The sequence below is a fragment of the Octopus bimaculoides genome, chromosome 3, assembly GCF_046866305.1.
Source record: "Octopus bimaculoides isolate indiv1 chromosome 3, ASM4686630v1, whole genome shotgun sequence".
In the NCBI taxonomy this organism is placed as follows: domain Eukaryota; kingdom Metazoa; phylum Mollusca; class Cephalopoda; order Octopoda; family Octopodidae; genus Octopus; species Octopus bimaculoides.
Genome location: NC_142930.1, coordinates 74,435,748 through 74,460,199, shown reverse-complemented (window position 1 = coordinate 74,460,199; position 24,452 = coordinate 74,435,748). Strand labels below are relative to the sequence as shown.

Genomic DNA, 24,452 nt, shown 5'->3' with positions numbered 1-24,452 from the left:
TTTCTTTTGGATGTTTGAGATTCTGGATGATTGAGATTCTGGATGTTTGAGTGCGTATCAGCGTCGAGTGTGTTTGATATGGGACCAGTGTTTTATTGGGGAGTCTTACTCGAACAATGTAGAAGGTCAATAACGGATCAGAACTCTGAATAGGAAAACGGAGTTTTGGAATACACTTTTAGTTATGTTATGTATGTGAGGTAACCAGGGAAGGTCATCAAAGCTTATGAGGTCTTGCATTTATCATGACTTCGTGTAGAAGATATTAAGACGGTCATGTGAAAGGAACGGTGATGTAGTGTAGGGGTGATGTTGGGTGAAGTGTTGTTATATAGCCATGGTGTAATGCTGTGGAAGTCATGTTGTATAAGAGATGTTATAGAGGTGATGTTCTAAAGATGTGGTTAGATGTTGTGGAGATAAAGTGCTGATTCTGTTGCGCTGGTGATGATGTAATGTTGGTGTTATGTCAGTGATGTTTAATTTTGTGAAACTCATGCTGCGTTTGGTAATGATGGAGTTGTATAGGTGAATGAGTTATGTAGATGATGTAGCAACAATGATACTGTGTATGATATTGTGTGAGACAGTTTGAATGTGGTATAGAGGCTGTGTTGTTTTATAAGTTATATTGTGGTAATTAGGCTGTAGAGTTGGTGGCGATGATAATGTTATATAGGGGATTTGTGATGGTAATATCGTAAAGGAGTGCTGCGTGAGGGATGCTGTAGGGGGTATGCGAAAAATTTTGTTGGGGAGAACAGCTTTTGTTCTAGAAGCTTTCATTTTTCTATTTTAGCCTACACTTATTATCTCATGATGTGGTTTGTGCGTCAAGCATCAAAAGTAAGAAATAAAAACTACATCCTTATGTTGTTTGAATGAACATTTTATTTAGTACGATGTCTATGTATATCTATTAGGCTCCATCTCTACTCGTAGAGATAAACAGCAACAGCAACAACACCGATGAAGACGGCAACAACAACAGTAACAACACCACCACCAACAACAACAGTAAGAACATCAAGCTATACTTGTTCGTTCACACCAACTAAAAGTTGTGTCATCTAGTTGACATGAAACTTGAACCAATCTGAGAAAATGAATCAAAATTGGAATTAGATAAAAAAAAAAAAAAAAAAAAAATGAAGTGGCAAAGCCAACGTAATAAACACCTGCCTCCTTAAATTGGAAGTACTTAAATTAGAAAATATCAGTAAATTAATGTTCTGCTCCTACACATAGAAGTGTGTTGATATTCACTGAAGATGACCTTGCTAAATAGTTAATTGAAAAGAATTGAAGAAAAAAAAAACCTCTTAAGCAGTTGGCCAGAAGAATTTGGCATGATAATTAGAATAAATATGAAGAGCTTCTTTGCAAAGGTGAGTCACACGTAGTTTAGATATTTGCAGTAAATATTTGGTTACATTGACTCAGATGACTATTTTGCGGAAGTCCTTGACTGTGAAGTGTTTCTTTTTTATAAATTCGAGTGTCTTTCGTTTTGGTTGATTTTAATTTAATTCGCTTATTTAAAAACATTATTTTTTCTCGTGGATAAAATTGCATCAGGGTGAAGAAAATTAGAGAGGAGTGACTATTGAAAAATCTATTATTATCTATTTATCAATCAATGTTTAGTGTGTAATAACGTTGTATGCAGCGCCATCTGAAACATGGGCATACTGGACAGACCCAGTTCTTATCTATGTATGTTGTGGCTTATTGCCAATAGATAAATAAATACAATAGAGTCCAGTATACTAATTTGCTCAGGGGCCTATAATACTGTCAAGACGGCCCTGGCTTTATGGTATTTATCTATATTGGCGTATAATAAGTTGTATTGTATTTATTGTTTAGTGTATGATAAGCTGTGTAGTTTTTATCAATGTTTGACGTATAAGATGTCTGGTAGTTTTTGATAAGCTGTGATATGCTAAACGAACAACGTATTATCTCATGATGTGGTTTGTGCGTCAAGCATCAAAAGTAAGAAATAAAAACTACATCCTTATGTTGTTTGAATGAACATTTTATTTAGTACGATGTCTATGTATAATAATACTGCATTCTTTTATCTTAATATTTTGTGATGACTGATTAAGTAGCCATTTGTAACGTAAGAGAAGTCAAAGAATTTCAAATGGAAGTTGAAACCAGGTTGTGTTTTGGCTCACCAGAACTTACTACACACATTGTGATATTCATTTGTATCCACGTTTAAAATTATATCCTTACTGTTCACCGGAGAAGCGTGGAAGGCCCAGTGGAAAGGTATTAGATCGTGAGTTCAAATTGGTTGCATTTTGTTCACTTCGACATTCTCCAGTGCTACACACTAGTATGAAAACTCAAACCACACAGATAAACTTCGAATCTGCACAGTTTGATGCTACAGTGTGAATCAGACACGGCTGCGCACGAATGTCATCGTTATTCGTATTTTATTTTTCTGCGTTGCGCGAAGAGACATTCCACAGCTCAGTTGAAGATGTATACATACAGACAAATCCTGATGCTTATCTCTTTCAATATCGCGTCTATAAGCTAAGGATAAGACTACACATATTAGTGAGAGACATGTTTACTGATGATTGTTGTGCCCTTGTTTCCTATAGTCCACAGGATCTGCAAAACTTTGATGAATATTCATGACGGTGTAACCATAAAGTTCAGTTTGAAAATTAATATCCGGAAGACTGAAATTTTTTATCATCCAGATTCCAATCCAAGCCATGTTGCACAATCTGAACCTAAAAGGTTGATGCTGGTAGAAGTTGTCCATTTTATCTATTTGGACAGTTCAATCAATAATATCGGTAGCCTGAGAGAGAAAATAGATAACAAGATGAGCAAATCCTTCTCAGCATTGGGAAACTTGAGAGAACAACTGTGGAACAACATTACACGTCAGCTTAAGTGAGATGCAAAGTTAACTGAACAATATTACTATACACAATATTACATGAACGAAAGTATGGGCGGTATATCTCAAACAGTTAAAATAAACTGCATGGGTTCACGAGGAGACAGTTGAAACAGCGCATGAGTATCACATGAAAGACAAGATCAGATACACCATCCAAGGGAAAAAGCCAAGTCTCTAACTTTGAAGCGGTATTGATGCAAAGAAACTTAGTTGCCAATTTAAATACTCCGTGTACAGTTGTCTAATGGTACTATAAATCAAGATAGACCCCGACTGAGGTACAATGATGGAGCTAAATGTAACATGGGAAGACTAGATATCGATATCAACTGATGGACTACAAAATCTAAGGATAGAGTGCAATTGAGGGGAACGATTGACTTCTGATACTACAACTATCAACCATTTTATTTCGACAGTCATTGTAGTTTGTCGATGGGCTACCTACAATGTGTAACATAATTTAACATAAAAGTTATTTTGTTTTTATCTTTACTAGTTAGTTGCATCCATTTCCACTGACTCATCCCATTTGACTATCCTCCCTTCCCTCTTCCTGTATCTCGCTTTTCAGACACTGCGTTAAACACTTTTCCCCAATAATTTCACCTCGATTCTTCTGGAATTTTCTCCTCCCCTTTGAGCTTTTACTCCACTACATACATACATTAGCCCACAAATGTTCAAGCTGGACATCACTCTCACCCGTCTCAAAGTTACCTCCGACTATATTATAAAATCTTGCATTCATATAAATATTTCTCCGCCCCTTCAAACATTCTTACAAGTATCTTTATAATTATCAAAACATAATTATCATTTTTTACCTTTTATATTCAATTGAATTTAAAATTTCAGATTGAAGAAATAAGGTATTATTCTCTGTGATATATAACATGGCTGAGAACTGTCCAAAAATTTCATAGAGTTAAAGAGATAACTGAAATTAAATTGCATTAAGACAATATTTCTAACTTTGCTATAAAGTAAATTTGGTGATCAATACTCAAGAAAAATTACGTAACCTATCATACAAGATATCAATTACAATTAGAACTCCTCATATAATTAATTATAATCAACTTGTCACAAATTATACAGTTATATAATTCTTACTAATTCTGGCACAAAACCAGCAATTGTGATGGCGGTGATGGGAGTGGGGGCGTGAAAAGTCGATTACATCAACTCCAGTACTTGACTGGTACTTGATTTTATGTTGTTATATAATAACTGATAAGCAGCCTGTATGTTTATACACGCACACACTCCCCACCCCATATATATATATATATATATATATATATATATATATATATATATATATATATATGGAGAGAGAGAGAGAGAGAGAGAGAGAGAGAGAGAGAGAGAGAGAGAGAGAGAGGAATTATATATATATGTATTTGTATATAAATGCATATATATTATGTTTGAATTTTGTTATATACAAGAAATGTCGAGCATTAATTAAAGGGTCACACTTATATTCTACAACCAAATCCCATTTTTTATTCGTAGGGCGTTTATCAAAAGAGGAATACTCTGATGGACGCTGTATGCTTCCCTGTTCCTTGGACTGTGTTGATATATAAAGTAAAAAATATATATATTATTGACAGTGTTAGTGTTAATATCGAGGGGTAATATTTATCCCTAATTAAACATGGATGTTCGGTTAGAATAAACTATACTGAGGTAGATACCATGAGAGAAACTTTCATATAGGCTTTTGGTGCACAATGCACTCTGGTTTATATTGCCAGCGAGCAGATAAACTCGCGCCATCTCCATTATTGAAAGTATCAGAGTTCGTTTTTGTTTTAGGTAAAGTATTGAATTTATCAGGTTTTCATAAAATACTGAATGTATCAGGGGTCGTTTTTGTTTTCCTTAATCCTTGGGTGTCCATCGTCTTTACACGTTCTAACCAGTTACTTATTAAAGTGACTGGGTATTGCCTCTTGAGTAATACAGTTTTAAATTCTTGAAATCGCTTCTCCTGCGTTGGAGGATTAGACACGATTGTGCAGACTCTTCTTGCCATGTTAAAAGGTATATTTATATTCGCATGCTTTGGATACGAAAAGTATACTCTAAATAATAGCTACATATAAAAGACCTTGTTACTGTCAAAGCACGATCTTTAAGACACCACCTTAGTGCTGTGTGATGTACTGCTTCTGTTGCAGATAACGAATTTTTATTCAACCGACCGGCTAATTGCAACATCAGCGATTTTTCAATCATTGTTTTCCTATATAAGTGACGGTGGATTTTGTCTTAACATGCAGTGGGTACTTGCTTCTGATAAAACCGAAAGGGATGCGCATCTAGCAATAATCACCACCGCTGCTGGACGGTTTTTGCCTGCTACTAATATAGTTTCGTGCTAATACTGTTCGTCTATGAGAGATATTAACTCAGGACAAATACCGTAGTAAATTCTATTTTGCTGTGATGTATCTGCACTTATTATGATACATAGATTGCTACTTTAATATAATTCAAGAATTCATTTGATCTTCGATTTCTAGCATTATATCCCGTCCTTGTGTAGGACAGTAAACTTTGTAGACCGAGCGGGTATATGTGATGTCGTTTATTCGAGACATTAACTTACACTTACCTTTTGTTAAGGAGATATATGATTTGTTAGCATCAGTTCTTCCAAAAATTCTTCAAGACTGTGCCCTAACAAGGCTGCGGTCTAATGACTGAAACAAGTAAAAGATAAAAGATAAGGAGTTAAAACAAATTCAATGTTTCAATATTTTTTAATTCTCTCTGTTCGAAATACTAATTCTAGTGCTACTGTATATTAAAATCACTTCGAGGGTTCAAACCAACTTTTATTTTCTCAGCTAGCATGTTGTTCTATTATATCACAGACATTCTAGACTAGAAATGATCTACCAATCTTCGTATGACAAAAACCGTGGGAGTTGTTTTCGTAAGGAAAAATAAATATTGCTGAAATTAATTTCTTTTTAATTGTAAATAAATTGCCCTAGTTAGAAACTACTTAAAATGTTTCATATACTTTGATCAGTCTTTGTCGAGGCGATGGGGAATGATTCCGTTTGTAACAATTTTCATCACTCATGCTTACATTCACAAAAGCTGGTGGAAGGCACACCCTAAGTTCTGTCAGTTAAGTTTAAACTTTTCATTGATATGTTCTTACGTTACAACATTATTTACACCCACTGCTATAACCTAACAACAACGACAGCAAAGGTCTCACAACATTGCCACTAACAGTTATTTTTCTTTTTTTAAATATTTATAGTCATTCTTTACTGATATGGGTGGCAGATTCATCATCACAAGATACACAACCCGCATTATGACGTCACTAAACTGAACTACAGAAACCAGCAGTCAAGTTACTATTATAACAATGTGGTAACTAATTCCTTTAACGTTTGATGCGGAAATGAAGTTCTTAAATGTTCTAGTTGCTGCGTAATTATGTTATGACGATTATATAACTATCCATATGAATGAAAATCGTGGAGAAAATAAGTGAGAGCTGAATCTAGTAACAGCTCTGATTCCTATTTATGTGACTAATGTTTTACACAAATTGCTACTGCTGTTCAAATTTTCAACATCCATTCTCTCTTCTTTAAAAAATTTATGTCCGCCTGGAGAAGGAAATTGGAACTAGTTCGTTGATCCCCTATCCTGAGATATAATAGCTTTGAACAAACAAGATGAATTCGGGTATAGGCCGGGTATACGTTTTAAAACTGACATATCTTCTATAAGAGTTGATTTAATGATGAAAACACTTAAAATATAAATTATAGTGGTAAAGAAAAATATTAGTTGGTAATTAATATTATTTTCATTGGCATATACCAAAAATATATCTTGAGTTATTTCGGTTTAATTGGGTTTCATTGAAACACAAACTTTACGCATCATGCCGAAGTTAGTTATTAGTACAGTAGAACCTCGCAGTACGAGTACATCATTGTACGAGTAATTTGCTGTACGAGCCGAGACTCGTGCGAATTTTTGCTTTGAAGTACGAGCACACAAATCGTCTCATCTTTAAGGTAATTCAGTTAATAAAACCAGTTTACATATTTCTTTTGCATCCTCTTTTTTATAATTGCCATTTTATTTGTAACTACACCTTTATGTTTTAAAACCCATAAAAGATTATTTTTGAGTGGTTTTGGGAGGCCGGAAGGGATTAATTATATTTTAATTAATTTCACTGGGGAAAATTGATTTGTAAAACGAGTTAATCGTAAGACGAGCTCGGTCATGGAACGGATTAAACTCGTACTGCAAGGTATCACTGTATTTCTTTTTTACTGTGCCAACGATTGTATCATTTAGCATGTATACCAAGCAATTTATTGGTTAAAACTTCAGCTTGTTGAGAAACAGCTGCACTTTGCTGAGGAGACTTTCCTTTTTGTGTTCTTCCTTATTAGCATCCCTTGTTTAACCGTCATCTGTTTAGAAAAGAAACTGACAAACGATCTTGTTCTCAGCTTGAAAAAACGGCGAAATAATGTTTCGACCAGGAAGTCCTGGGTAGTAGTATTCAATAAGAATTGTGGTTTTTATTATATCATTTCTACTCTCTTAGCTGACCGAGTGCTATTCCACTTGTTGAAGTCTTACCACATAACACACACACATACACACACACACACACACACACACACACACACACACGCACACACACAAACACATAATAAAGAGAGACAGAGACAGCCAGACAAACAAATAGATAGATAGATAGATAGATAGATAGATAGATAGATAGATAGATAGATAGATAGATAGAATGATAGATAGATAGATAGATAGATAGATAGATAGATAGATAGATAGATAGATAGATAGATAGACAGACAGACAGACAGACAGACAGACAGACAGACAGACAGACAGACAGACAGACAGACAGACAGACAGACAGACAGACAGACAGACAGACAGACAGACAGATAGATAGATAGATAGATAGATAGATAGATAGATAGATAGATAGATAGATAGATCGATGATCTAATTGATTTCCGCTGTATATTCAGGATAACGAAAGAGCCTCTACGTAAAAATAATAATCAAAAAAGTTCTCAAATCAAACTCTAGCATTTAAAAGAGGGAATGACATATTTGGTTAATGTAGTCATAGATGCACCATGACTGAGTAACAGGCGATAAAAGATGGGATAGTCAGATCTGAAACGCCTTTGATGAAAGGTCTGGTTGATTTGGGCTTACATAAGGCTAAACAACACCAGCAATACAATTAGATTATCGACACTTATAAGATCTAATGATTCCAACTTCAAAACTAGGAATTATTCACATTTTTCATTTGCAATAACCATAGAACTAATATTTTAAAACTAATATTTTAAAACCACATAAATATTTCTAGCAATACATTATTGTAAACAACTTGGAATATAAAAGTAAACATGCTTTTATTTACATTTTTGGAACTCACCAATTTATTTTGTAAATAAATTATACGAATAAGTTAATGTGTGTGCGTGCGTGTGTGTGTGTGTGTGTGTGTGTGTGTGTGTGTGTGTGTGTGTGTGTGTGCGTGCGTGTGTGTGTGTGTGTGTGTGTGCATCTCTATTTAAATAGGCGCATGTGAAGGCAACTGGTCGAATGGTTAAAAAGTCAGCTTCCAAGTGATGTGAACTTAAGTTCGATCCTATTGCGTGGTTTCTTGGACAAATGTAATTTATTATAGCCTTGTAAGTGAAATTGGACAGATGGTAACTCATTGCCTCCATCGGATGGATTATATCTGTAAATCAAAGGTTCAGTCTTGTAAAATACCGTGACACACTTTGTTTCTGCCTGAGAATTATGTTATGAGTACACGTGTGTGTATGTGGTATACTCAACCACATATACGCTAATCCAGTAAGAAAATAATTATGAAACAACAGAATACTCATCGCGGAGATTGACGGAGATTCATTTGCTTTGATGAAACATGAGCGTTTTATACGTGTGTGTATGTGTGTGTGTGTGTGTGTGTGTGTGTGTGTGTGTGTGTGTGTGTGTGTGTGTGTGTGTGTGTGTGTGTGTGTGTGTGTGTGTGTGTTGGCTCGTTGCTAAAAGTATGGTAACGACCAACACCTAGGCGTCGAATAGAGTTAGAAGAAGGCTTGACTCACCGACCGGTCGGTATTCTCCCTATATACGAATAAGCAGTGCTGTATAAGGAGTGCCGTCGGAAGGCATGGGCACACTGAGGAGCGTGTGGTGGGTTTATTCTGTTAGCCATGTATTACATTTTTAACTGTATATTGTTAAGTTCGCTCTTAGGAAACTTATTTTTTGAAGTTGCACGCAGTTTACAGGTTTTAGATTTTAACTTCTATTCTCACGTGAGAGAATTTTGATCACGGCCGCAAAGTCACCCGATTTGTATGGCCTAGGATGGAGGAAATTGCTATACTCATGACTTCCACAGACCATTCGGGACTACTTAGGTGGGTACGATTTATTTTCAACTTGAACATCTATAGTTATTGATATTCTACGAAGCTCAGGTGTGGCCCACGATTGAGTATTGCACTCATCTCCGGGATGGTGCTACTGCTGCACACGCAAGCATCCTACGCTGCATTCAGAAAGAGGTCACCCAAGAACGCCACCACTCATTAAGAGATATACTCCTTCCTCTGGATCACGAGCGTACTGTGTCCTTCTACCGATACTATAATGGCATCTGCTTTTTTCCATCATTAATCGACGACCAGTTCTTTCAACCCAGAACGTCGGCTTTCTGGAACTGCTTCCCCGTTCTTGTCTTTTCCGCAGGAGCTGACTTAAACATTAACGGCATCACTCTCATCTGTCTAAGAAGGCCTGTGAAGTGCATGGGCACTGGTCTTTCCTCAAGACCCAGCATGAAAAAAATGCGAACGTTTGAAGAAAAGAATTGACTTTCTGAAGAGGAAATAATGACTGAATTGGTTAAGTGTGATGAAACAATCAGTTTTTAAAGATGGGTTTTGGAAGAAGTTGTATGCACGTAGCAAGTTCAGAGGAGCAGAAGCTGTTGTAGTAATGATAGAAATAGGTAGAAATTAAGGAACCAGCACGTATGTGGATGAGACAACATAGTGTGTTACTAAATGAGCCTTTTACCAGTCAGTCGTACAACTTTCTTTTGGATATGAACTATGAAGTTTCTGTGTAACTGCAGTATAAGCCCAGATGTAGAACCAGCATGCCAGTGTAGGTTTTACCCGATTGTAGGGAATTAGTAGCTGATCCTGAAGAAAAAAGATAGTTTAGATTTAATTTTCGTTGTGTTACATTTTAGGTCATTAGGAAAGTTCATCAGGGATTGAGGTCTAGAATTTGTAACAGCGTTAAAAATTTTAATTAGGTATCGTTCAAGACATCTTCCTCTTTCATGTCCAAGACGTGAGACAGAAGGTTGTTTCTTAACTATGAGTAGTGGCTGTGTATTTGTGCATTTGAAATATAGTAGATTGTCATAATTTCGCTTGGAGGGCAGTATTGCGAATAGAATAAAATTAAAGAAAACTATTTAAAAGGGCTGTTGTAAGAGATTTAGCTGTTATTTCTTACATTTAAAGTAACCAGTATAGAATCCATCATTGGTTCGGTTTTATTATTATTGTCGTTTAACACCAGGTTAACTCTGGCCGGCCGTAACTATGATCAAGGGTGTGCTAATCGAGACTCTTTTGCATATCTAAGATTACATTGTTCAATGTATCGTTCCCTTTCAAGAGGGTAAGATATCATTTGAGGGAGATTTAGCTGCTATTTCTTGCAACCTCTTCGACCACGTCCAAGTTCCGTCATTGGCTCGTTGTTAAAAGTATGGTAACGACTAATACCGAGGCGTTGTCTAGAGTAGAGATACGAAGAAGGCTTGACTCACTGACCGATCAGTATTCTCCCTATATACGGATAAGCAGTACTGTCGAAAGGCATGGGCACACTGAACAGTTGCCAAAGGACCTCGTGTCTTGAGCAGCGTTTCTCAACTGGGTTTCCCCGTAACCCTAGTGTCCGTAAAAGGTTCCTGGGGATTCCGCGAGAAACAGTGAGATAAGCTAATGCTAATTTCATGATCGTAATATTCCTATATATGCACAACATATTATCGGTTATTGTAATATTGTATTATAGACATCATTCTATCTAACCTAATATGTTATCAAAAAAGTATAACAACCATTGGGGATATATTTAGTGATGTCAAAAATTTATGGGCACCCGTGCAACATCGATATTCCTCCCTGTGCCTCTGAAATCTTGTATCCCTGCCGTTAGGCTTTATTTCCACACACGCCAGCTTAATTTAATTCGTCCTTAGTCGAAAGACACCTGTTATGTCCTGCTATTATTTTTTATTGTATTTATGTAACAATGTTCGTTTTTTTCCGTCCTTGTTTTTGTATACATTCGCTGCTTTCTTCCTTGGAATAATATAATGCTCTTAGCTTAGTTTTTCCTTGGGGCTGGCCAGATTGGAGCAATATCAAGTATAACCAGCCGAAATTGCAAAGATAATCTGGATCTCGGCTGATGAAAGAAAACTCCGAATGACCTGTCCTTGTTTTCTTCGTATCGTCTATCTGGATGTTTTGTTGTCCCTTTCTTGTATCACCTAACTGTCTGGATGCTTTGCGTTCTTGTCCCATTTTGTATTATATATATATATATATATATATATATATATATATATATATATATAAACATACATACATACATACATACATATATATATATATATATATATATATATATATATATATATATATATATATATATATATATATATATATATATATATATATATATATATATATATATATATATATATATATACATATATATATATTAAATATATACTTTTATAAAACAAATTTTACAAAATATATAGTATCTGTTAACAGTCTTAGCCAAAAACTCACAGTTGAGTTTTTGTATATATATATGTATACATGTCTCTTAAAGGATAGAGCTCAAAATCAATGCATTGAAGATACTTTATTGCAGCAACAATTATAATAACAGAAACAACCACAATAAGGTTTGGCTTATTGTGGTTGTTTCTGTTATTATAATTGTTGCTGCAATAAAGTATCTTCAATGCATTGATTTTGAGCTCTATCCTTTAAGAGACATGTATACATATATATATATATATATATATATATATATATATATATATATATCATCATCATCATCATCATCGTTTAACGTCCGCTTTCCATGCTAGCATGGGTTGGACGATTTGACTGAGGACTGGTGAAACCGGATGGCAACACCAGGCTCCAGTCTGATTTGGCAGAGTTTCTACAGCTGGATGCCCTTCCTAACGCCAACCACTCAGAGAGTGTAGTGGGTGCTTTTACGTGTCACCCGCACGAAAACGGCCACGCTCGAAATGGTGTCTTTTATGTGCCACCCGCACAAGCCAGTCCAGGGGCACTGGCAACGATCTCGCTCGAAAATCCTACAGGAGCCAGTCAGGCGGTACTGGCAACGGCCACGCTCAAAATGGTGCATCTCATGTGCCACCCGCACAAGAACCAGTCCAGGGGCACTGGCAACGATCTTACTTGGCTTGCCGGGTCTTCTCACGCACAGCCCATTTCCAAAGGTCTCGGTCCGTAGTCATCGCCTCGGTGAGGCCCAATGTACGAAGGTCTTGCCTCACCACCTCAGCCCAGGTCTTCCTGGGCCTACCTCTTCCACGGGTTCCCTCAACTGTTAGGGTGTGGCACTTTTTCACGCAGCTATCCTCCTCCATTCTCACCACATGTCCATACCAGCGCAATCGTCTCTCTTGCACGCCACAACTGATGCTTCTAATGTTCAGCTTTTCTCTCAAGATACTTACACTCTGACGGGTATTCACATTGACATTACACATCCAACGGAGCATACTGGCTTCATTCCTTGCGAGCTTACGTATGTCCTCAGCAGTTACAGCCCATGTTTCACTGCCATGTAGCATGGTTGTTCGTACGCATGCGTCATACAGTCTGCCTTTTACTCTGAGTGAGAGTCCCTTTGTCGCCAGCAGGGGTAAGAGCTCTCTAAACTTTGCCCAGGCTATTCTTATTCTAGCAGCTACACTTTCAGCGCACCCACCCCCACTACTAACTTGGTCGCCCAGATAGCGGAAGCTATCGACTACCTCTAGTTTTTCACCCTGGAATGAGATAGAAGTTGTTTCCTGTTTGTTTGCAGTCTTTATTGCACCTGAACATCTGCCACAAACAAAAACTAACTTGCTAGTTAACCTGCCTTTGATGTTGCTGCACCTCTTATGTGTCCATAGCTTGCACCGGGTACATCTTATAGAGTTACTACCTACTCCTTTTCTACATACTGAGCAGGGCCATCTACCTGAAGGGGTTTGTGTTTTATCTACCTTCCTACTTATTAGGATTTTGGTTTTAGCTAGGTTGACTCTAAGGCCCTTCAATTCTAGACCTTGCTTCCACACCTGAAACTTCTCCTCTAGTTCTGATAGTGACTCCGCAATTAGGGCAAGGTCATCAGCATAGAGGAGCTCCCAGGGGCAACCTGTCTTGAACTCCTCTGTGATTGCCTGGAGGACTATGGTAAATAATAGGGGGCTGAGGACGGAACCTTGGTGGACCCCTACCTCTACCCGGAATTCATTGCTGTACTCATTTCCAACCCTCACCTTACTGGCCGCATCTCTGTACATGGCTCGCACAGCTCTCACTAGCCATTCTTCTATCCCAAGTTTCCTCATTGACCACCAGATAAGGGATCGGGGGACCCTGTCAAAGGCTTTCTCCATGTCAACGAAAGCCAGGTACAGAGGTTTATCCTTGGCTAGGTATTTCTCTTGCAACTGTCTCACTAGAAATAAGGCATCAGTAGTGCTTTTACCTGGCACGAACCCAAACTGCATCTCATCTAAATTGATTCGCTCCCTAATTAGTTGGGCTATGACCCTCTCTGTAACTTTCATAACCTGATCTAACAGCTTGATGCCTCTGTAATTATTTGTATCTAAAGCGTCCCCTTTACCTTTGTAGCAGTTGACTATGATGCTGCTACACCAGTCATAGGGTATGACTCCTTCGTGTATCACCTGGTTCGTAATACGGGTGACTAGGCTATAGCCAACACTGCCAGATATTTTGAGCATCTCTGCAGTGATTCCTGATGGGCCGGGGGCTTTCCCGGTCTTCATACTCTTAATTGCTTTATCTACCCTGGTACTATCAACTCGGATAGCTGGTCCCTCTATTGGGTCGACATAAGGCAGGCTCTCTTTCTCCCATTCATTCTCTTTATTAAGCAATCTATCGTAGTGGCATCTCCAGACCTCTTTCTTTGCATCCTCATTTAATGCAAGCGTACCATCATCCATGCGAACACATTTCTCTCCTACAACATCACTATTCTCTCTCCTACACTGTCTTGCAACCCGAAATACCTCGAGTCTTTGGTCCTCACGGCGCAGAACATTGGCAAATCTTTCCTTATCTGCTTCCCCTCTGGCTAAATAAACCTGTCGCCTAGCCTCCCTTCTGGCACATTGGTACAATTCCCTGCTACCACCGTTCTTCCAGTCCTTCCAAGCTTGTTTCTTTTGTCTAATAGCCCTGTCTACCTCCTTGTTCCACCACCACGTTACTCTGGGTTGGGAGGGGACCTTACACCACCCACAAATCTGGTCGGTGGCTTTCAACAGGTTGTCCCGCAGAAATCTCCAATTGTCTTCCACGTTGTATGATGCTATATCCCCTTCTATTTCGTTAAATGCTTCAAGTAACTTGTCTCTAAGTCTCTGTCCGTTTGCAGGGTCTTTAAGCTTCCACACCCTTCTTCTCCAAGCCTGTCTAATTCTGGGCACCCATTTTGCCTTGATCCCAAAGTCGCTAACTACTAATCTATGTTGTGGGGTACATTCTTCGCCAGGGTAGGTTTTGGCATTTATAAGCCGCCCTCTTTCCCTATTTCTGGCGAGGATGTAATATATATATATATATATATGCACACACACATGCAATTTATTTTAAGTGTTACGCAAGGGTAAAAAGGTTGAGAAACACTGGTTTAGGGGGACAATTCTTATATATGTATTGGGTTGTCCAGGGGCATATAACACTGTTAAGGCGGCCAACGTATAAGTGATCTTCGTACATAACATTAACTATATGATTCGAAGCAAACTCATGATTATTTAGATTTTGAAGAAAATGCGTAGGATGGTTAATTTCCACATTTATATATTGATTTAAATATCTGGCGTAGAATTATAAGTCTGTTACATAGCTTCAAAATACATAAAGAATCTTGTGTGTGAATGTCGGTGAAGGCTCAGAAAATAAATTAATCGTTCTGGGCTGTCCGGAAATGCAGAGGAATCAAAGATTTGATTCAAGAATGACAAAGAAAAAATTGTATAATTTTAAAAAATGATGATGGTTGTCGCGGTGTGATACTGCTACTGCTGTTGCTGCAGCTGTTGCTGCAGCTGCCGCTGCTGATAATGATGATGATGACGATGATGAAAGTGGTGGTGATTAGTAGTGGTGATAATGATGATATTAATGACGATGAAGATTGAGAAGAAAGGGATAGTGGTGATGACGACGATGATGATAATATTGTTGGTGATGATGATGATGCTTGTGGTAGTGGTGGTGTTGTGATGATGATTGTGATCATGATGACGACGACGAAAACGACGATAATAATGATGTTGATAATAATGATACGTAATAGCACAATTATATAATTTAATTTTGATGATGTTGAAAAAGTGGAAAACGGTGAAGAAGATGGCGATGGTGAAATATCACTACAGTCTCCGATGATGATGATGATGATGATGATGATGAGCAGGAGGAGGGTGGTGATGTTGGTGGTGGTGGTGGTGATGGCCGTATTGTTGTTGGTGGTGGTGCTGCTGCTACCGATGATGATGATGATGATAATCATCATTATCATTATCATCGTCATCATCATCATCATCATAATTATCATCAATTATACAATCATAATTGTATCTATAAATTTTGATGATGTGCAAATTAGTGAGAATGATGAAGACTGTGTCAACCTGGCCTTGAATCCTTCAAAATCTCTCTATTTTATCTCTATATTGTACAGAAGTGCGTTTCTTACTTTTTATCTTTCTTTTACTTGTTTCAGTCATTAGACTGCGGCCATGCTGGGGCACAGCCTTGAAGAGTTTGGATCTAGTTAGTTTCATTCGCAAAATGAACCCCCTTTAATTTTGTTTAGATTGCTTTCAGTTTTGATGTATCGATGCAACTCTGAATTTTAATTAAGATCAACCAATTACTTTATCTCGCAATTTAAAGCATCTGATGTCATTTGGAATTAAAGTTGGGAAATTTGGGTAATTCTAGCCAATCAACAGACAGTGTGGCATTAGCAGCTTGTTACCATGACAACGACACGCTGTTTTGTGTTTCACTTCACCCGTGTCTTTGCTGCACGTAGTCCTGTGTTGATTCTTCACACTACCAGATTCTTTTCTTCCGCGTGTTTTGTTTCAATGTTTCTGTGTGTTAGTATATTACATATTTTTCTGTGCTTCTGTGTGTCAGTATTTTTCTGTGCTTTTTTTGTGTGTTCGTATTTTTACATATTTTTCATTTCATATATTTCTGGGACAAATTCTTTGCTGACCAGTGTTATTCTTATCGTAGTTTACAAATCCAAGCATGAAAACGTTACTCAACTTTGGAGTTTTGGAGATAGACACCCTCTTTTCACACACACCCTCTTTTCACACACACACACACACACACACATACACACACACATACACACACACACATGCACTTATATATTAATGATGTACACAAATGCATGACAGGTATACATAAAACTGAAATACGCATAAAGTAAACACATGCAAACAAATATGTTAATATACCAAATTTTAAAAAGTATTAAAACCATGCAATCAATGAAGAGGCAAAAGAAACAGTAAGATGATACATGATGATTTTATTAGGTATTTCTGTTTATTTAGAAACCTACAATGAACAGGTCATTTCACAGACTCTAAAACTATAAATATCACAGGGTACAACCTTAAAGTTGTCAGAGCTCCGCTAAACACAGAAAATTCCTGTCTCGCTATTGGCTAAAAATACAGTTTTTTCGATTTTTAAACCTCTAACTTTTCCCTCCAAGATTTTTCGCCACAAAATCATACCTTCATAGCAATAACACTGGAAAACTACATCATCATAGCCGATCTTTAGATTTTTTCTACTTCCATTTAAAAAATGCATATTTTGTGAATCAGTTTAACTAGATCTAAGAGTTTAACTAGATCTAAGAGTTTAACTAGATCTAAGAGTTTAACTAGATCTAACTAGTTCTATATTTAAGAGATGAGAAATTATGTATATTATTTACATTATTTACAATTGACGGATATTTGTTCTCATCCTGTTTGTTGTTAATACAACGTTTCGGTTGATATACCCTCCAGCCTTCCTCAGGTGTCTTGGGGAAATTTCGAACCTGGGTTCTCATTCCTAAAGTATTTTTCGATGTTATTATTATTATTATTATTATTATTATTATTATTATTATTATTATTATTATTATTATTATTATTATTATTATTATTATTATTCAGGTCACTACCTGGAATTGGACTCGGAATCTTGGGGTTAGTAGCCCGCGCTCTTAACCACTACACTACATGCACGCGGGCATATGGCGCAGTGGTTAAGTGGTTAATAATAATAATAATAATAATTATTATTATCTTGCATATCTAAGCCGGACTATAATAGAAGACTTTCCTATGGTGCTACGCAGTGGGATGAACTCAAAACCATGTGATTTGGAAGCAAACTTCTAGCCACACAGCCACGTCTGCAGTATATTGCATTGAAACAAAAACACAGTTAACGCAGCACTGATTTATTCTTTGTCTTTTCTTTCTTATTTATGAGGGAAATTTGGTTTCTGTTTATGGCATCTCCGGCTACCAATAGAGGCTCTCTTTCATTAGTTCGTTTGTATTGTTGTTGTTGTCATTGCTGTCGTCGTTGTCGTTGGTGTCGTTGTAGGTGTTGCTTCCGCTGTTGTTTGGTACAACTAACCCATTATGAAAAGCCTTTCATTGTGACCGTCCCCTCTTTTTCCTATGTGCAAAGAACCTAGAATTACACGATCAAAATTGCTCTTTTTTAAAGACACAATAGAATGTAATTTCTAGCAAATTTAGTGATCATATAGCAGGTCAGTTGAATTCAGTGGCGGTGAAAGCAGCAGCTGTCTAGCAACAGCAGTAGCAGCAACAGCAGTAGCAGTAACAGCAGTAGCAGCAACAGCAGTAGCAGCAACAGCAGTAGTAGTATTGGGTGGGTATTGCAGATAAGAATCTGTATAATTGGTAAGGAACTGAAACAGAAGTGGTTGCATTAGGGAGAATATTGTGCTAAATAATGATAATAATAATAATAATAATAATAACAACAACAACAATAATAATAATAATAATAATAATAATAATAATAATAATAATAATAATAATAATGGCCATCCCTCCTAGGGTCATCTCCTTGACACTGTTAAGTGGTGTATATAAATCTTGATAACTATTATTGCTACAGTGACAACTATTAATTGCTACTACGAACTGACACGGTAACGAAGCACACGAAATCAGTGGTTTTCAACCGGGGTCCATATGGCTCCTGAGGGTCCATATTAGATATTTTTTTTAAGGAGTGGTGTCCATTCGGGATCTACAACAATGTTTTAAGGCCCTGAAAACATTTTGCCTTAGATATATGAATTGGTATGTATTGCAAGAAAAAGATGTCTTTTTCCAACATTTTACATAGTTCAACCTACTTAAATGAAAAACAAGATAGCCATTTTCATCGACTTAACAATGATATTTTCCTAGTGTATAATGCAATGGTGCCATCTCACAGAAGTAAAGTTGTCCTCTCCTCACCATCTGGCAAGGAATCCTTGAAGATCTTGTTTCTGTCCAAGCATAGAAGAACCTCCATCCGTACAACTTTGATGGATCCAAATGTGTTTGTTGAAGGCTTGCACGAAATTCACGGAATATATCTGTCCTTTTTTTGAGCCATGAATGGAGCGGGAGAAATTCTTCGTAAATCTGGGGGTCTGGCATGATTCTCTTGATGAACAGAGCTAATCGGTAATGTTTTTTGTGCTGTCAAGAGTGACAGAGTAGTAAACAAAATCCCTCGACTTACTGAGAAGCTGGTCATGTAGATCACTAGATATGCATTCAACTTGTCGAGGTACTGTCGTTGCTGACCTGTATTTTCTTAGGTATTTGTTGAATGCTAGAACAATATCATTCTTTAGTGAAGAATAGCCTGTTATGACAATAGCCTGTTTCATGATTTCTCCATCTAAATACAGCTTCATGTGGCAAGCCAGAGGGTAGCTAATCCTGTATGGTGCCATTGCTACATCTTTGGAATCACTTGTTTGAAGAAACTCGTTTGCTTTGTGCGCGCTGACTTTAAGAACCAGTTGGTAGAAAACGTATTCTGCAGAATGAGTTTTGTAGTGACTCTCAGTACTAAATGACTTCAAACTCTTTATCACCAGAGGTCAGAGAAGGCAGTGTGCCTTGCCGTCATTTTCAATCACGAAATATTCTACCCTCCAATTGGCTTCAAATGCACAGTTCTCTTGCATAAGTGTATGAGCACTTTTCGAATGTGGTTCCGCCAAGACAGTGGAGGATAATAAATGCGTTGGTGAAAGAATGAATAATTGCTGAGTGGCTTCTCGCTTTACCAACGCCGGTAATCAAAGGTCAAAACACGAACAGATCAATAATGCTCATTTACTGTTCTGTGATTGGTCTATCTGAATAACCGTTTTTTGCCAGTGTGTGCGCGTTTGTGTATCCCGTTGTCTACGCTAAAGTCGTCGCAAGCTCGAGCCAGTGAATGAATAAAAACTGTGATTTCAGTTAAAGATGGATCCATGCTTGAAATTTTTCAAAAAAAATTTATTTTGGTACTAGTATTTATGGATATGCATGAGGACCTTCTAAATATGGGCCTGGAAACCGCGGTTGAGAACCGCTGGTGTAAAGACTCCCACGTTGGGGCGAAGCAAATATCAATTCGTAATATAGATACAAGGTCACAAATTTTTGAGAGTACATTCGATTTAATTGGACTCCGTTAACAACTGGTATTATCTTATTGATCTTAGAAGAATATAAAACAAAGTTGACTTCCTTTGGGATTTAAACTCTAAAGGCAAAGGAATGTCTCTAAATGTTGCAAAATATTTAGTGTAGCAGCTATCATCGTCTCCCTCTCTATTGCCATTGTTCATATAATTACCAGTATTGATATCGTAGAATGACACATGGCTACACATGTTATAAATAATAGAAGTGGAATTTGAAGATGTACATGCATTAAAAAAAAAATCATATGCAATATAAGTGGCGAGTCGCGAAATCAAAGTCACGGACTTTCACACATAATTTTAGGTTTCATTTTTGTGAAAGTATCGGTTTAAAGCAGAGGTCCCAACCACTGGGCCGTGAATAGTTTGGTATCGAACTGCGCAGAAAGAATAAATTTTAAAGTTTTATCTCTGTTTCATAGACTATCGCAATCTGCATGGTGTTTTTGAAAAATGAATACTTCCGTCTGTACTTCTTTTCTTGCACTTGTCTAAGTGAAAGTTTTTTCTTTCATATACCGATCAATTAAGCCTACAAACAAACTGTAAGAATAATAAAAGCGTATGATCTCCCGACGCGTGATAAAATTACTTTGTATGATGCAACCCCCCCCCCAAAAAAAAAACCTTGGGGACCGTTGTTATAAAGAACTTAGTCTAGCTTACCTTGATTCTGAAAGGATTGATATTCGAGATTAAATAATGCAAGACAGGCCTCTGTAAATATTGACATATCCTGACGAGCTTGTGATGTTGATTTTTTAAAATTAAAAGTATTAACTGCACCAGAAATGGGAATGGTTTGTATTTTTATTTTACAAAACATCGTTTATACCAGCTGCCAAACGGTTGTTGGAGCTGACATTGCAAAGAAATCCCCAAAACTCACTTAAAACTTAAACTTACGAGGCCTAATCATGAAACAGTACATTTGGAGCAAAGAAATAGAGTTGTTTTTAAGTTTTGCTTTTTAAAAATATTTTTTCCTCCGTAATAGCAAAGGAAATCGTACATCGTTACAGATGGTCTATATTATAGATGAAGCTACTTCTAAGAAATCACATATAATTTCAGTACTTACGTTTCCAGTCTGTACGTCAATATTACATTCTTACCATGGTGGTAGATTGTTGTTCTTATTTAACCCAAGGCTAACATTGATCGAGCAAATCTAAGGCTAAAAGCGTTCAAGCTGTGGGCATCCCTTCTTATATTCAGATATAGACTGTGTAAAGCAGTGGTTCTCAACCGGTTTCCATATGATGCTTGGGGTCCGTTTAAGATTTTGCTGTTAAAATTTATGTGCAATATTTTTTATTCAATTCGTAATATGTAATTATAAAAATATAACAGAATTTTTTTTTAAACATTGAATGGCTATGAGGGTCCAGTCGAGTAAAAGAGGAATCAAAGTGGTCCATAGGTAAAAAAAATGGTTGAAAAACATTGGTCTAGGATGGTATTATCCAATGTGTCTTTACTTTAAGACAGTTATATGGAACTAGTGAGAGGTTTAACAGCTAATGCTGGTTCGGTGGTGCGACCTCCTAAAAGCTCTCTCGGGGGTTCGAAGGGCTATAGACTGGCAGAACTGGGAGAGCGTTGGACAAAATGTTTCACAGTATTTAAATCCTAAGTTCAAATACTGCCGGTATTTACTTTGCCTTTAAACCTTCCAGGACCCATAAAATGAGTACTGGGTGCATATAATCGCATATATATATATATATATATATATATATATATATATATATATATACTCTTTACTCTTTTACTTGTTTTAGTCATTTGACTGCGGCCATGCTGGAGCACCGCCTTTAGTCGAGCAAATCGACCCCCAGGACTTATTCTTTGTAAGCCTAGTACTTATTCTATCGGTCTCTTTCTCCGAACCGCTAAGTTACGAGGACGTAAACACACCAGCATCGGTTGTCAAGCAATGCTAGCGGGACAAACACAGACACACAAACACACACACACACACACATATATACACATATATACGACGGGCTTCCTTCAGTTTCCGTCTACCAAATCCACTCACAAGGCTTTGGTCAGCCCGAGGCTATAGAAGAAGACACTTGCCCAAGGTGCCACGCAGTGGGACTGAATCCGGAACCATGTGGTTGGTGAGCAAGCTACTTACCACACAGCCGCTCCTTCGCCTATATAAAACTTACTTAGAAAGGGATGCATGGCGATGTATATACATATGCATATATATGGGTACAGGACGTCACAGGACGTAAGCAACATGAAATACGCAAACATGGAATACGAACTTTTTTTGCGAACAATAAAAAAAACAAATGGAAAACAAGACAAGCAACATAAAAAAAACGACCCTTCATCAGTTGTCGGCTGTTTTTCTACTCTGCATTTCGAGCAATTCACGACAAGATACGTCTTCGACAAAACAGTTATGTTGCTATGTCTCGGTTTCCATTTATTTATTTCGTTGTTCGCAAAACAAGTTCGTATTCGATGTTTTCGTATTTCGTATTTCATGTTGTCTACGTCCTGTGCCGTCCTGTGCCCATATATGCATATGTATATACATGTATATGTAAGTATACACATATATGTACGTATAGCAGTTCGGCAAAAGAAACCGATAGAATAAGTATTAGGCTTACAAAGAATAAGTCCTGGGCTCGATTTGTTCAACTAAAGATGGTGCTCCGCAACCATGGCCGCAGTAAAATGATTGAAACAAATAAAAGAATAAAAGAATATATATATATACATATATATATCTTTATATATATATATATATATATATATATATATATATATATATATATATATATATATATATATATATATATATATATATAAGATAAACAAGAGTGAAAAAACTACAGAAGTCTTGTTACATGGTTAAAGTATATATTTAAATTATGTCAGAAAAATGTTATAAAATTTTTTTGGTATATAAACATTGTATTTGGAGAAATAACCGGTTTCGTGTTGTCTTTTCAAATTTCTCTACTTCATGGTAACATGTCTTCGCTCCCGTGTGTAAATAAAAGAGTTCTAGATAGGGGGAGGTAATTAGGGATTTCTTCCAGTATAAGGGAGATGAACGAAATGTAGAATGTGGTAGATTTTGATTAATTTATCATGGTTTGGTTTAGAAAGAATAGTATGTTAGATTTTGTTCTATATTTTTTTCCTCTCAGTGAGGTGAATTTCCTTATTTAAAAGTGTTAGCAATTGTTAAGTTTGGGTTTATATTTTTGAATGAAGAAGGTTTCCTTATTTAATCTAATTTGTGTTGGTGTACTAATAGTACATTGATAGAATGGAAAGATTTTAAATAGTGGTAGCATTTGTTTTGCGCATTTCTCAATATGCTCACTAAAGGGTATCATTCGGTATTCTGGGCATGCAATCTGCTGTTGATGCAGAGTGCATCTACGTCTGAGTGTCAATCCTGTGGGCCCTATGTAATTTTCGTAGCAGCCCGAGCATCTTATTACATAAATAAGGTTTTCTGAGGCACAAGTAAAGTCAGATTTAACTTTGAATTTATGTCCCTCTTTGAAGAGGAATTCTGAACCTAATAGAAGGTTTGGACATGTTGCGCAATTTGGTCAACCACATTTTTTCACTTTTGCATCTGTTATTTTGGAAAATAATTTTGCCTTTGTGAGGATCTTTTTCAGTGATTTTGGTTGTTTGTAGCTTTTAATGATTTTGTATGTGTGTAAAACTTCCTTTAATTTGGGGTCCTTATGTAGCATAGGTATGTTTTGGGTGATGATGGTGAAGGCTTCTTTGTTTCTGGGATTGTATGTGGATATGTATGGTAATATTTTCGGGGAAGGTATGTTGCTGTGTTTGACTTTTCTTAAGTTTTCTATGTCGATTTGTGATGCACGTCAGATTCCATCCTCTGTGAGCTGAACTGGGTAGTGTCTGTCAATTAGTGTGTTTTTGAGTTCTTGTAGTCTATAGTCTCTAGTATTTTGTATTTTATTCTGACACTATTGTGCATATCCTTCACAACACTGAAGATGACTAACTAGTCAAAAACAAAAGTGAGCACATCCCACACAAAGGAAGAAATAAAAATCTAGATGAATTCTGCAACCACATTGAGAACTTCCCTTACCACACCATGCATAAACAGACAGTTAACTCAAACTTTAACACTACACAATGGAAGGAACTAATAGAACTTCAAAATAATTAAGATATTACGATTAAGGAAGCAGATAAAGGAAGTGCAGTTGTAATAATGGACACATTATACTATAGAAATCTAGTCATC

At 36.9% G+C, this 24,452-nt stretch overlaps 1 protein-coding gene and 1 long non-coding RNA gene across 18 annotated transcripts in view; one reads left to right on the top strand and one right to left on the bottom strand.

Annotated features, from left to right (window-relative positions):
* LOC106877519 (uncharacterized) overlaps positions 1–24,452 on the top strand; it is an 89,669-nt gene that overhangs the window by 4,630 nt on the left and 60,587 nt on the right. For 3 of the 17 annotated variants that reach the window (XR_001410387.3, XR_016241084.1, XR_016241090.1), the window contains exons 2-3: positions 924–1,388; positions 17,607–17,895. The exons of 7 other annotated variants lie outside the window; for them this stretch is intronic. This is a non-coding gene — a long non-coding RNA (uncharacterized LOC106877519). Of the gene's footprint in view, positions 1–923; positions 1,389–2,117; positions 3,434–6,230; positions 6,347–17,606; positions 17,896–24,452 lie in introns of those variants that run through there. 7 more of the 17 variants (XR_016241079.1, XR_008263699.2, XR_016241080.1 and 4 more) reach the window with 5 other exon arrangements.
* On the bottom strand, positions 18,049–19,758 carry LOC149136589 (uncharacterized). The gene is made up of 2 exons (XM_089349227.1): positions 18,942–19,758; positions 18,049–18,379 (listed from the first exon to the last, which is right to left on the bottom strand). Exons 1-2 carry the CDS (start codon positions 19,125–19,127, stop codon positions 18,200–18,202), a joined length of 366 nt encoding a protein of 121 aa, XP_089205353.1. The 5' UTR covers positions 19,128–19,758; the 3' UTR covers positions 18,049–18,199.

Excerpts from the sequence above, each read along its gene's own strand:
- LOC149136589 (XM_089349227.1), bottom strand. The coding sequence starts at position 19,127 with ATGCCAGACCCCCAGATTTACGAAGAATTTCTCCCGCTCCATTCATGG. Across the intron at positions 18,380-18,941 it reads CAAGGATTCCTTGCCAGATG|TTCCTTACCAATTATACAGA; the intron begins GTGAGGAGAGGA and ends CTTCTGTTTCAG.